General features: G+C 28.8%; 1 protein-coding gene across 1 annotated transcript; it reads left to right on the top strand.

Annotated features, from left to right (window-relative positions):
* The first annotated feature begins 9,485 nt into the window (after window positions 1-9,485).
* Window positions 9,486-11,200, top strand: LOC112772704 (MLP-like protein 43). The gene is made up of 2 exons (XM_025817680.3): window positions 9,486-9,781; window positions 10,488-11,200. Exons 1-2 carry the CDS (start codon window positions 9,592-9,594, stop codon window positions 10,757-10,759), a joined length of 462 nt encoding a protein of 153 aa, XP_025673465.1. The 5' UTR covers window positions 9,486-9,591; the 3' UTR covers window positions 10,760-11,200.
* The last annotated feature ends 3,917 nt before the right edge of the window (window positions 11,201-15,117 follow it).

Raw genomic sequence — 15,117 nt, 5'->3', positions numbered from 1 at the left:
GTGGCATCATGGGTTCATCAGTAAGAACGTGATTATACCTGTTTGTCCACTACATCACCCAAAATGAATGAGTCGTGGCTGTGGCCCAGTTCAGATTCTTAGGACCAGTTAATACTTCTCCGTGTGCGCGGTCTAGACTCCGTTCCTGATGAGGAACTCTCTGAACGAAACTGAACTGACGTCTAAACCTGTCGGTAGCATGCCATTCAATACACTCAAAAGATACCAGTGACACCGTTGCACTCCAAATCACTGAGTGCATGTAGATCTCAGCAGAAATTATGTCCGGATCAACACGATCCCCAGAATATGCAACCCACAAAAACTGGTAACAGTAAAGCAAACAAATAATTAAAATCCAAATAAGTAAATCACTAGACCTGACCCACATACAATGTAAATATCAAACACACCTGACCTTCCTGGAGTTCATCCAAGGCCTTCCGAAAATGAGCAAGCTTATGATATCTATAGACTCGATCTCCACGCTCCCAGTTTCGCCACCTAATATAACGCATCTCATTAACACAATTGGTTTCTAAACATGAAGATACCAGGTAAACGTAAGATAGTCTAACCTGTTGGCAAGCGAAAAATTGCGAGGTTCCCTAGGAACCGGGGCTAAATATGGTAGGCGCATCCATGCCCAACACAGTAGAAGTGTCAACGGCCCATCGATTTCCTTACAATCAAAACGTGAGGCCCTGCATAAGCTCCTGTACAGGTGTGCTAGGCAGGCTGAACCCCAACTATACTGTCCAATACTAGCAAAATCACTCAGCAGAGGCAGATACTTCCAGTGGACAGATGCCCCAGACTTATCTCCAAACAAGATCGTACCGATCAACAACATGATGTGGCACTTAACGTACACCTGTATACTGTTCTCATCGGTCAACTGTGACCGTTCTTTTAAATCCCGTAGCCACGTCAGTTTTTATGCCACTTCCTCGACAATCCGACTTTCTCGGCGCCACCCCAAATTGATGCAGACACTTCGCCTCTAATGCCTCAAAACTGCTCAAAGTCATGCCAGTCACTGGAAGGCCTTCGGTCGGAATACCAAAGATCATAGCCACGTCTTCCAGTGACACGGCACATTCACCAATTGAAAGGTGGAAGGTATGTGTGTCCGGGTGCCACCTTTCCACTAAAGCATTTACCAGTGCTTTCTGGCATTGAACTACTCCAATCTGACTAACATGGTAAAACCCAGTTGATCGTAGATGCTCCTCCACTCTCTCATCGTACCGATCTGGAGGGATAGGGTGATCACATGTCATCATCCGTGAGGCCTACAAAAGCATAGCAAAAGCACGAATCAAATTATACAATTATCATACATAATTTTAAAAAGCTAATTAAAGAATATAATTATATTGAATCCGAATTACTAAGTAATAACATTTTCATCTCAAATTTTAATTAATGTACATAGAGCCTATATCTAAACTGCTGCAGATAATAATTACTAATACATAGTTTCACTTTCTATGTAACTAATACTATTCTAATGTAATAATAATAAAACCTCAACTAAAACTATAATTAATTAGAACGGTTACCTAATTAATTATAACAGTTACCTAATCTATTATATTGGATAAACGTCTAAACAACAATTACTTATTTTTAAACACACATGTTGCTAACCATTATTTAAACATATAACCATAAATTTTAAAGTTAAACATTACAGTTAAATTCTTAACTCTAATTACAAAAATTATTCTAAAAATTTATAAACAAGAATTAATTATATTTAAACCCACTTATCTAACTATTATTTAAATACATATTTCTAAATTTATGAATTTAATTGCAACAGTTAACAACTATAATTTCTAATATTATTACAAAAATTTCTAATATTAATTTTTTTATTTCTAATCTGTTATTAAAAAAGAATCTAAACAACAACTAACCACATCTAAACATATATATATTCTAACTATTATTTAATCATATATTCCTAAATTTCTACAAATAACCATAACTTCTAAAATTATTCCAAAATTTTTTAAAAACTATTTTTTTATAATTTATTATATTACAAATTACTCTGACCAAAATATAACTACTACACACCTTATTTATTTAAACATTTATTTTTAAATTTCTATGAATAAATCTATACACTAATTCATACATATGTTCTTCAACTCAACTCCTAACAACCATAAACTACTACACTTACACCTTATTTATTTAAACATTTATTTTTAAATTTCTATCAATAAATCTATACACTAATTCATATATATGTTCTTCAGATCAACTCCTAACAACCATAAATATCCTAACAACCAAACATAAATATAACTAAATTTAAAAAATAAAAATTAAAAATCTGCAAAAAATAAATAAGATTTAAAAAAAACTTACATAATCAGAGTAGCTCAAATATTTTATAATGTGGAGTTCCGGACGATCAACATTTCTAGGTTTAATTTTTCTTGACATTTTTGCTTTGTTTCCTCACACAGCAGCTGCCCAGATCATTGAGGGAGGAAGAAGATAGAGTTGTGTGTGTTGGGTGGGGGAGGAAATGAAACTGAACTTGTTTGGTAAGCATGCACTCGGTTTGGTTGGGTTAAAGGGGCATCGTTTGTGGGGAGCAAGCATTCAGCGACGCGTGGCTTGCCTATACATAACTCGGACGGTCCGCTTAGGTGCATGCAAATCGGAGGGTCCGAGTTCCCCTCTCCTACTCGCACGGTCCGATTTCTTTTTCCACTGACACCACAGAAAAGTAAAGCTCCCCCCTCCTCCATAACTGAGTTCAACTCATTCCAGCCCTCCATATAGAAAATAAAAAGCGAAAATAAGTATGTGATGTTGATACTGTGTGTCAAATTTAGAGTGTAATACGTGTAAGGAAAGTGTATTAATTGTGGGACAGCTGAATTTCCGTTTTTTCAAAGTCCTTTCATTTTAGACAAGTGAAATTAATGATATTAAATTATGGTAAATTTTATTTAACTTTTTTTAAAATAATATTTAAGTTACTTTTTATAATGTGTCACATTTTAATTAGTCATTATTTTAACTATAGTTAGATTATTTTGTAATTTATTATTTGAGATGGGTAATTATATAATTTTTTAAAATATCAAAACCCGACTTCCATTCATTGGAGCATCTTTCCACTCTTCCATTCTTTCTCCGTCACGTAGCTCTGGTTCTTCCAAGTATCGCCGTCGCCGTGGTGACAAAAAACACTGACGTCGTCGTCATCTACTACCCTCTCACGCAATCACTTCTTCTTCATCCTTTAGCTACGTCGTTAAATTTCCGTCGTCAGTAATTTTGTCGTCCTATTCAATATATATAGTCAGCCCGTACGTCATCGCTATCTCCTATCCTCTCACTCGATCCCTCTTTTTCTGCCATGGATCACTCTTTACTAACATAAGAAATGTTTAGTTTGGTTATTAAATTTTTTTATTAAAACAAATCTTTATTTAATTACGTAATAGAACATATATTCATATGTAAAATATAATATAATAAAATAAATTTATTCAAAGTACTTAAAAGTATAATTAAAATCAGGAACATACAAATATAATAGTAAAATTTATACTCTAAACAAGTAAACATATTTTTTTATCATACATAAATTATTTAAAAAAAATAAATTATTAAAATTAATAACACAAGTTTAAAATGATAAAATCTAACTTTTTTACATGTATTTTTATAGTATTTTTATTCTTTTAATTTTTAATTTATTCGTACTTTATTATTTAATTAATGATTAAACAAGTTATTTTCATGAGAAATCATTTTTTGTATTATCTTAAAGAAGAAACCAATATAACAGTTTAAAAAATAATGTAAAAATAATTTTTAAATACAAAAGTAAATTGTATAGATAAATATTTAAGAAATAAATATGAAATACATGCCTAAAATAAATAAAATAGACAAAAATAATTCTTTATTTCTCAATAGTACTCCCATTTTATCTGTTTTATTTATTTTAGGTATGTATTTCATATTTATCTCTTAAATATTTATACAATTTATTTTTGTATTTAAAAATTTTAATATTAAATATTTTTATTTAAAATATCATTTTTAATTTATTTTTTAAACTGTTATATTGGTCGTTTTTCTAATATAGTACAAAAAATAAATTTTTATAAAAATAATTTGTTTAATTATTAATTAAATAAAAAGTACTAATAAATTTAAAATTAAAAAAAATAAAAATATTATAAAAAATACGATAAGAAAGTTGAATTTTATCATTTTAAATTTCTGTTATTAATTTTAATAATATATTTATTTTTTAAATAATATACGTATGATAAAAAATATGTTTATTCGTTTGGAGTACAAATTTTATTATTATATTTATATGTTCATGATTTTAATTATACGTTTAAATACTTTGAATAGATTTATTTTATTATATTATATTTTACATATGAATATATCTTTCATCACATAATTAAATAAAGATATTTTTTTTTGATGAAAAAATTTAATAACCAAATTAACCATTAATTATGTGGTAAGCAGTGATCCATGGCAAAGAGGCGCGGCTATACTGGGAAGGACGGCGAAGTTACGGGCAACGGAATTCAACGACGTGATTAAGGGATGATGCACTGAAGAAAGAGAGATTGTGTGGGAGGGCAGTAGATGGCGACAACGTCAGCACTTCTTGTCACGAACGCGACGGCGATGCTTGGAATGATCGAACGTGGTGATGAGGTGACGACGAAAGAATGGAGGAGTGGAAATGTGTTTCATTTAACAGGAGTGGGGTTTTGATATTCTAAGAAATTATATCATTTTCAATCTCAAATAATAAATTACAAAATAACTTAACTATAGTTAAGATAAGGACCAATGACAATATGACACATGATAAAGAATAACTTACATGTTATTTTAGAGAGAGTTGGGTAACATTCACCTAAAATTATTGATTAGTAATTAAATGTTGATATGGGTTATATTTGGGCCAATTAGAAAATTTTTAGGTGGTGGACTAAAATGGGAGGGATGCTTTTTTTAGTGTGTATTGTTTTTCGTAAGTATATGTAGACTTTGGTGATTATTTAGAAAAAAAAAGAAAGGAGACAATCAAAAAATAAAATTTATTTTAGTTAGATAACATAATTTTTTATTGTACAAGATATGATAGGAACAAAAATATAAAGAATAAAAAAAATGAACATCAGAATTTTAAATTTAAAAAATAATTAAAAAAGTAAATAATAAATTTAATTATCTTTTTAATTTTATGAAATTGATAATTGTCATTTTTTATATCATTAATATGTATTTATTTTTTCTTATCATCAATTATTTATTCTTATTTTACTCATATTTTATTTCTTGTGAATGTTTATCTTTTTTCAATATTACACACATAAAAGTTGATGCAGTTTATATTAAGTAAAATAAGAATATTTTGCTTTTTATAACTTACTATGAATGTGTTATAATATTTATATTATCTATTATATATAACCGTTGATGTGAGAATTGTTCACACGGTCAATGATTGTCAAATAAAAGAAAAAATGATCATATTAAAAAATGTTAAAACGACCGCGAGGATAACTAAGGTGGTTGAGTTCCTTTCATTTTATATTCCTTCTCGCTTTTACTATGATATGTTTCGATTTCCTGCTATTTTGCTTTGTTTGTTGCATGATCCTTTATTAGTTAAAATCCTAGGTCTAGTATAGTTTTCTCTTAATTGCTTTAATTCTGAAAGATGTCTCATGTATTGCCCACTGAGCTTGAAATAAAAAAGAAAGAAGAACAGATGTAGTGCATGAGAATTTGAGTTTAATTTTTAGAGTAGTCTCATTTATTCAAATGTGGTGGTATTTTCTGTGACTCTGAATGCATGACATGAACAGTGCATATTTTTTATAGTGAAGTTTATGAATGTTAAAATTGTTGGCTCTTGAAAGAATGATGAAAAAAGAGAAACGTTATTGATAATCTGAAAAATCATAAAATTGATTCTTGAAGCAAGAAAAAGCAATGAAAAACACGAAGCTTGCGGAAAAAAAAAGAGCAAGCAGAAAAAGCCAGTAACCATTTAAACTAAAAGGCAAAGGGTAAAAAGGATCCAAGGCTTTGAGCATTAATGGATAGGAGGACCCAAAGGAATAAAATCCTGACCTAAGCAGCTAAATCAAGCTGTCTCTAACCATGTGCTTGTGGCGTGAAGGTGTCACGTGAAAAGCTTGAGACTGAGCGGTTAAAGTCGTGGTCCAAAGCAAAATGAGTGTGCTTAAAAACTCTGGGCACCTCTAACTGGGGACTCTAGCAAAGCTGAGTCACAATCTGAAAAGGTTCACCCAGTTATGTGTCTGTCGCATTTATGTATCCGGTGGTAATACTGGAAAACAAAATGCTTAGGGTCACGGCCAAGACTCATAAAGTAGCTGTGTTCAAGAATCAACATACTGAACTAGGAGAATCAATAACACTATCTGAATTTTGAGTTCCTATGGATACCAATCATTCTGAACTTCAAAGGATAAAGTGAGATGCCAAAACTATTCAGGATTATAGTTGTAAACCCCACTATAAGAAGAGACATGAGCTTAATCGAACTCTCATTCTCATGCAAATTCACATCCTAAGCTTATATTAGTTTTTGGTTGCTTGAGAACAAGCAACAGTTTAAGTTTGGTGTTGTGATGCGTGAGCATCTTTCCTATCTTTTCCTAGTGAATTTGCATCTAATTTGTTGAGTTTAATACATAATTAATTATCTTTTAGCCAATATGGATGCTACTTTGAGTCTTTTGCAATTTTGTTTATTTTAGGTAGCATTCAGCGGAATTTGATGGAGTTTCTGCAGCACAAGAATCAAAGGAGATGGCAGCGAGGAGCGACGCGTACGCGTGACTGATGCGTACGCGTGATGTGGAGCTTTCCATGGCGACGCGTGCGCGTGACTGATGCGTACGCGTGATTTGAAGATTTACACGGCAACGCGTGCGCGTACCTGACGCGTCCACGTGACTCGCGAAAAAGACCATCGACGCGTACGCATGACTGACGCGTACGCGTGACGTATGCCACGTGCAAAAAACGCAGAAAAACGCCGAGGGTAATTTTTGGGCTGTTTTGACCCAGTTTCCAGCCCAAAAAATACATATTAAAAGCTACAGAATGGACGAAACAAGTGGTCCCCATCCATCCATTGAAGACTTGATTATTTAAATTGATTTTGATTTAAATTCAAATTTGAATTCTAGGAAAAGATATAATTTTAATTTTAGAAATTTGATTTTAAATTTATTAGAATTAGTTATAAAAGGGAGAAAAAACCTCTCTTTTGAGAGGTCCTGGAGAGGATCCCATTCTATTCCAAATTTACATTCCGTATTCTATAACATTCTACTCTGAACCATGAGCAACTAATCCTCCATTGTTAAGGTTAGGAGTTCTGTCTATTTGTATGGATTGATTTTATTACTTTTTCTATCTTAATTTATGTATGGATTTATAATTTAAGAATTATTTTCGCTCTTTATTTTATGAATTTGGGTGGAACGGAAGTATGACTCTCTTTCTATTTGAGTTCCTATAAAACTTGGAAAAGCTCTTTACTTGAACAACAACTTGAAAACATATTCTCCTAAATTTTAATTATCTGGATTTAACGGGATACGTGACATATAATCCTTTTATATTTGGGTAATTAGAGTTTTTGTGGCATATAAACTGGAATTTGATCATGTAGCTTCTAATTGGAATTAATTGACTAAAAAATTAGCAGTTAATGAATTTTAGAGGAGACTAGAAAGGTCTAAGGAATTAAGGTCTAGTCACATATAGTTTGCCATAAATTAAATCCTACATAATTAAAATAGTTAGTAAGAAAAGTAAATCCGGAAAAATAGATAACTCTGAAGCCTTAACTGCCTTCTCAATATTTTATTCCCAACTTATTTATCTGCCTATCTTTAATATTCTAAATTTACTGTTAATGCTTTTAAACTTCCAAACACTATTTTCTATTTGTCTAACTAAGCCTATCAAACACTATTGTTGCTTAATCCATCAATTCTCGTGGGATCGACCCTTACTCATGTAAGGTATTACTTGGTACGATTCGGTGCACTTGCCGGTAAGTTAGTGGGTTACAAATACCGAACCAGACCTTCTTAGTGAATTCGGCGCAGTCACGTTTCCTGTCTCCCTAGGGAGCTCTCTCTCCCTCTGGTTTTTATTCCCGACGACGACGGCGGCTCCAAGCCTCGCCGGCGCCGTCCCTCCTTTCCCCCTCTTTCTTTCTTTTCCATCTTCTTTCCTACCCCTCTTCTTCTTCCCTCCCCTCCCCTCCCCTCTCCCGCGTGATTCCCTTCTCTTTCTCTTTTTTATATTTTATAATTTTTTGTTAAGGTAATTTGGTAATAAAATTTAAAATTTAAGTAATAAAGATGATTTTAAAATTAAGTCAAATTATGCAAAAAAAAGATTAGAAACGAAAAAAATTTTGACCTATATCTTAGAAACAAAAATCGTACTTAACTCTTAGAATTATATATATATATATATAAAAGGGCATTTAAGTAAACTTTTTTGTTGATCCCCTCCCCCCCTTCATTACGAGTTCCTGTTAGCATCCTTGTTACGGATATATGATTCTTGTGGATATATATGGATACGGAATTTTTTTTGTCATCCCTATTTCGACTCCGCTTATCTGGTCTTATAATTAATAGGATATTTAAATATATTAAACTGCTTAAAAATATAATCATTTAATTAAATAAATACTAATATAGTAATATAAGAATGTCTTTAATTGATAGCAGCATGTGTGTGATGACCTACACATGTCGATTGGATAATGTGTGGGTGGTTTTATTTATTGTCTTTCTTGAATTTTTTGTGTGGCTTATTTTTTTATTGTGAATTTTTTTTAACAATATTACTTATCAACAAAATTTATTATTTTTTATTATTATTCTAAAAAATAATTGCTAAATTTTAAATTTTAACAATATAAAAATAAAATATCAATACAAAATATTGACTAATATTAATAATAGATATTGGTCTTCTAATATTTTTTTCTATCTTTCGAGTGTGTTAAAATGACGTGTGCACTAAAAAAAATGATATTATATATAAACTATCAAAATCAACTATTAATCAAACACCAATCATGATCCATTATAAAAATACATTTTGATATGCAAAATGATCATATATTTACATTGATAATAAAACTTTATAAGCACTATAATCAAACTTTATAAATAATATAAAAATATGATGGTACCTTGCGTTCCTAAAAAATTTGATTAGAATTTAGTGATTAATCATCGTTAGATAATTTCATTGAGTAAAATAACATATATTGACTATTTTTTGTGTTGATTAAAATTTTTTATTAGCAGCGTAATAAATAGGGAGGAACAAGCTGACAATATAGTAGCTTAGGTAGCTTATTTTTCTATATAAGGTCCGACAAATCTGAACTCATTGTTGTCCCATATCTCCCCTCAGATGTTCTAGCTAGCTAGCTTTATTACATTATTATTAGTATTATCTAATTTCTTGCTTCATAATAGTTGTTTCCTTCTTAAGACAATGGCACTGAGTGGTAAGCTTAGTACTGAAATTGTGATACATGCACCTGCTGGAAAGTTCTTTAATTTTGTAACAAAATCTACCCACCATATTCAAAATATTTGTGAAAGAGTGCATCACACCAAGCTGCATCAGGGTGAGGATTGGCATAGGATTGGCGATTCAGTTAAACACTGGACTTATGTTATAGGTAATGAGCTTAATTTTAAATGAATTAATTTGTAAATTAAAAAAAACATCTGGTCGGATTTTATTTGTCATTATATCATTTTTCTTAAAAACCTAAATTTATAACAAAAGTCGCGTAAATAATTATATTTTTAATATGTGTCCTCAAGTAAGATTTATTTTGTGGGTTTACATAAATTTTTTGTATGATTTTTTTTTTGTTATTTATTTTAGGCTAAAATTCTTTTCATTAAAGTTTAACATGAATCAAATTTTAAACATTTTTATTATAGAAGCTTTGATAATAATATCACTTTTTCTAAAAATTTAATTTGAAAAGAAGATATATAAATAATTATATTTTTAATATTTTTTTTTTGAGATTTTATTAAATTTAATTAGTTTCCCTCCATTTACAACAAAAAAAAGTTCTTACTACGTAGTGAGAATTATATGAATTGTTTAAAAATTCATAATGATTGAGATTATTAGAAGAGAGCTGTAAGTATATATATAAATTGATAAAATTCTTGTATTTTTTGTAGTTCCTAAAAATATAAACAAAAAATAGATTTTGTCTCCAAGACAAAAGACAAAATTTTAAGACAACTAAAAGGACTAGCATAATTTGTATGTAATTATGTTAACTAATAATTGACATAATTATTCTCAGGTTTTCTTAATTTTCTTTTTTTTTTTTTTTAATTTTGATTATTGTCAAGCAACAGATGGTAAAGTAACTACATGCAAAGAGACAATTGAATTCGTTGATGAGAAGAACAAGACAATCAAATTCAATCTCTTTGATGGAGACATAAGTAAACAGTATAAAGTCTTGAAGGTCATCGCTCAAGAGATTGATAACAACAATGGAAGTGTTTCAGCTAAATGGACACTTGAATATGAGAAAATTAATGATAATGTCGAAGCTCCTTATGGTTACTTGGAATTGTATGACAAAAATACTAAAGAGATGGATGCTCATCTTCTCAAGGCATAATAATTACTATAAGAAAATTAGAAGCACGTTATATGAATCATGAATGGTTGGAATTTAATAAGGGGCAGATTTTCGGAACTGTTTTGGAAGTATTAAGTGTTTATATAAATTAAATAAGAGAAATGCTATTTATACACTAAAATTAGTCATTAAAATTAGCTATCAATGTACTTGTGTATAAATACATGTGTGGTTTAATTTATTTTTAATGTATATTTATATTTCAACATGTATTTTATACTAGTGACTGATTTTAGTGGCTAATTTTGGTGTACACATAGCATAACTCATTAAATAATAAGTGTGAACTTGGGTGAATAGAATAAGGAGCTATTGTACGTACGCACATACATGGTATGTATGGATGTATGCTGGAGCGAAGCTTAGTATATATAAAGAGGGACAATGGCCCCTTCCAAATAAATAAATTTTATTTATAAAGTCTTCTAATTTTATAATTTGGCCCCTCCCTAATTTTATTTTTTGTTCTCTATTTAATTATATTTTGCATGTTAACCCCCTCCTAAAGGGGTTCGAGCTTCGCCCCTGGTTAGATCTGTATAGTTCAATTTCAACGTTAACGGACTATAATAGAATTCAAAACTAAGATAAATATATAAGTATACTTTTGAAATATTTAATTTCTTATACTGTTAGTGACTACTTTAAGTACCACAACTTATTTAAGTTTCTCTCACAAATAGTGTAATAATCTATGCCGTATGTGAATAACTTAAATACTATTTTTAATTATTTATTGATCTCTCAACACTCATAAAAGAGTGAAGAAATTATCATATCACATCATATTCATGTAAAATAATATAAACTCAAGGAGTTCCAAAAATTCAAAAAGATTTACAACAACTTATATATGTGTTTGCCATTACTTTACCTGACGTACTTAGCATAAAGTTTTTCAACGCATTGTTTAAGCTTAATCAGATCTTTCCAATGGATTCTCCTGCATTCATCAAAAACACATGTTTTAATGCACCCGTTCCTCTCATTTATATCATGTGCATTCTTCTTGCAAAATCCGACACAGTCTTCTACTTTAAATGCAATATAATAAGATGTAGTAATAACCCAAAGATCTTTATAAATAGTTTTATGAAATTCAGCAATTGCAGAATAAATAATTATTGCTCCAATTATAAAAAATGCAATCAAATGTGATGCACCATTTTTAGCCATGATGAGCCTCTTTTCTTTTTTATCTTGCAATCACATGTTAACATAGGCTTAATTAATATGTCTTATCATCTCTACCGGAATTGTATGATTAAAGAATTAAAATATTTCATGACTAGTTTGTGTCCCCTCTTTGTACCAAGAGTTGCAAATTACCTATAAAAAACAAAACAAAAACTTCTCATTGTAATGAAGTGTTTTCTTTTTTTAAATATTTTTTATACTTTGGCTAAACTGTTTTTTTTTTTTTTTTTAAATAGTTTGACAAACTTTGTAAAATGGTCATTATTATATAATAGTGCTATTTGATTTCATATGCTTATTTATGATAAATTAAAAAGATGATGTCTATGAAAGATCTTAAAAATATAATTAGAATGTGGAGTTCATGCATAATTGATGAGAAAGCTAAGAAAAAAAAAGGATGCTGTAATTACTCTTTAAAATTACACGAGAGACAACAAATTGTAAAATACTTTTTTTTTTATAGAACTTAAATATTTCAAAAATATGACCACTTTTCTTCTATGGTATATATTATATTTTTTTTATCTCATTAACAATTTTACCTCAAATATTAATTTGGTTATAGGGAAATAGTTTAATTTTACATTTATTGTATGTATATTTATATACAATTAGAATCCACTAACACTAGTATAATTTCATGCCAGTGTATGTTATACCATGAATACTTTTTGTTGGCAATTTCTTGTGAAACCTATTGTTGGATTGAAAGTTTCTGCATTATAGATTATTATGTCTATAAAATTTTATGTTCATCCAAAATTACTAACTTTTTAATTTATAGATCAAAGTTATTAACTAATGGCTGATCATATAAATGTTTACAATGTGATCCTTATTAATTTTAAAATTTAAAATTTTCTTAGAATTTAATGTTATCAATGTTAAAATTTGGTACAAATTTGTGATAACAAGTAATTATAATTCAACAGTTAAATCAGTAAAAACTATCTTTTATTGAAGATATATACGAAATGTAACTTTATTTAAGGTTATATCTTTCTCATTTGATCTTAACTCATACAAAAACATATGGCTGCGTTTGTTTCTAAGAACAGGACATGATAAGACACTGAGAACAGGATAGGACAAGATATTGATGAACAAAGACACAAAATTTTGTGTTCTTGTATTCTATTTGGTGATAAACTAGAACAAATTATGAAAATTCAATTTATTCTTATTTTTTTTCATTCAAAAAATTTGAGATAAAAAATATAAGAGAAAATTCCACTCCCCGCCCCTGCGAGATACTAAAATGACACTTCCTTCCCCTCTATTTTATAAATGTACATTCCCCTCCCTTCTAACTTTTAAAAAATCTCATCTTTAATCCATTTTAAATTTTTTGTGTTAACTAATATTAACTTTATCTATTTTTTAAGAAAAAATAAATTATTATTTGAAAAAAATACCCATTAACAAAAATTTTATTTTTTATCATTAAATTTTACTTACCAAAATACCCTTTAATAAATTATTTTTTATTGACTAAATGGTATTTTTACCAAAATACTTTTAAAAAATTAATAACTAATTATTTTTTTCTAAAATACCTACCCTTCAATAATTTTTTAATTATTAAATTGTGATTTTACCAAAACTTTTGTTAACAATTATTTTTATATTTTACTATTAATTTTTTGATATCAATATATATTATTTTAATATTAAATAAAAAAATCTTACTACTATTAATATGTATAACAATTAATATATATTGATATTGAAAAATAATCTTAAAATTTTTTTTCATTTAATGTTAAAATAATATATAGATATCGAAAAAGTTAATAGTAAAATATAAAAAAATTGTTAATAAAATTTTGGTAAAATTATAATTTAATAATTAAAAAATTATTGAAGGATATTTTAGAAAAAATAATATAATTATTAAATTTTTTTAAAAATATAATTTAATTAATAAATGAATAATTTATTAAAGAGTATTTTGATAAGTAAAATTTAATGATAAAAAATAAAATTTTTGTTAATGGGTATTTTTTTAAAAAATAATTTATTTTTTCTTAAAAAATGGATAAAGTTATTAGTTAACAGTTAACACAAAAAGTTTAAAATGGATTAAAGAGGAAGTTTTTTAAAAGTTAGAAGGGAGGAGAATGTACATTTATAAAATAAAGGGGAGGGGAGTGTCATTTTAGTATCTCGCAGGGGAGGGGAGTGAAATTTTCTCAAAATATAATTATGAAAAATTAACAAGAATAATGAAAGAAAAAATAAAAAATAAGTTGTGTCCCTTGTTAGTGTCTCCGTGTCCTTCCTGTCAGGATGGACACAAAATACACTAATTTAGTGTCTCTGAACACATTGTCTCTGTCCATGTTTCCTCTGTCAAACACGATTTTGTATCTCAGTGTCTCTGTTTCAGTGTCCTGTCTCTGTAAACAAATGCAGCCTGTATGACCAAGATTAAACAATTAAATACTAATTTAATATTATTTGTTGTTCTTCAATTTATTTTATTTTATTTTTTTGAAAAGAATACATACACAACTTGTAACCCAAAATAATGTGAGGATATGTGGTTCAGGGCCAAGGTTGTAATGTCATGTGTATCACACAATGTTAATATAAGCCAATCAAATTTAACATAATTAAAATCAATGATTGATACCATATTATCATGTTAGAGCATTGATTAAAGCTGGTGATTAATAATGATGATCACGGTAAAGGCATCATTATTCATTCTTGCTTGATGTCCTGACATTCTTGTAATAATATTAAGACTACATATCAAGAAATACAAGAGAGCAATATTCAAGAACTTCATCAATGACTTCAAGAACTTCATCGATGACTTGCTGAAATAGATTTTCTGTTTTACTAGTTTTTTATTTCAGTAACTACTTACTATGCTTGTGAGATATATAAGTTGGTTCATTAGAGCAGAGTAGATAATTCTCTTCTTTAGTTTTTCACTCTCAATATACATTATAAATTTCACTCTCATTTATTCAGTTTTGATTTCTCTCTTGCTATATAATAGAAATTACTTCATTCTGTTATTTTTTATTTCTATTATGATATCAGAGTTTGGAATTTTCTTTTCCTTTCTCTAAACCATGGCTACCGCAGGTGACATCTCTTTAATTCACAATGATTCTTGAAGTAAC

Source organism: Arachis hypogaea, chromosome 18 (genome assembly GCF_003086295.3).
Source record: "Arachis hypogaea cultivar Tifrunner chromosome 18, arahy.Tifrunner.gnm2.J5K5, whole genome shotgun sequence".
Classification (NCBI taxonomy): domain Eukaryota; kingdom Viridiplantae; phylum Streptophyta; class Magnoliopsida; order Fabales; family Fabaceae; genus Arachis; species Arachis hypogaea.
This window is presented reverse-complemented; position numbering and strand designations above follow the sequence as displayed.

Excerpts from the sequence above, each read along its gene's own strand:
- LOC112772704 (XM_025817680.3), top strand. The coding sequence starts at position 9,592 with ATGGCACTGAGTGGTAAGCTTAGTACTGAAATTGTGATACATGCACCT. Across the intron at positions 9,782-10,487 it reads ACACTGGACTTATGTTATAG|ATGGTAAAGTAACTACATGC; the intron begins GTAATGAGCTTA and ends GTCAAGCAACAG.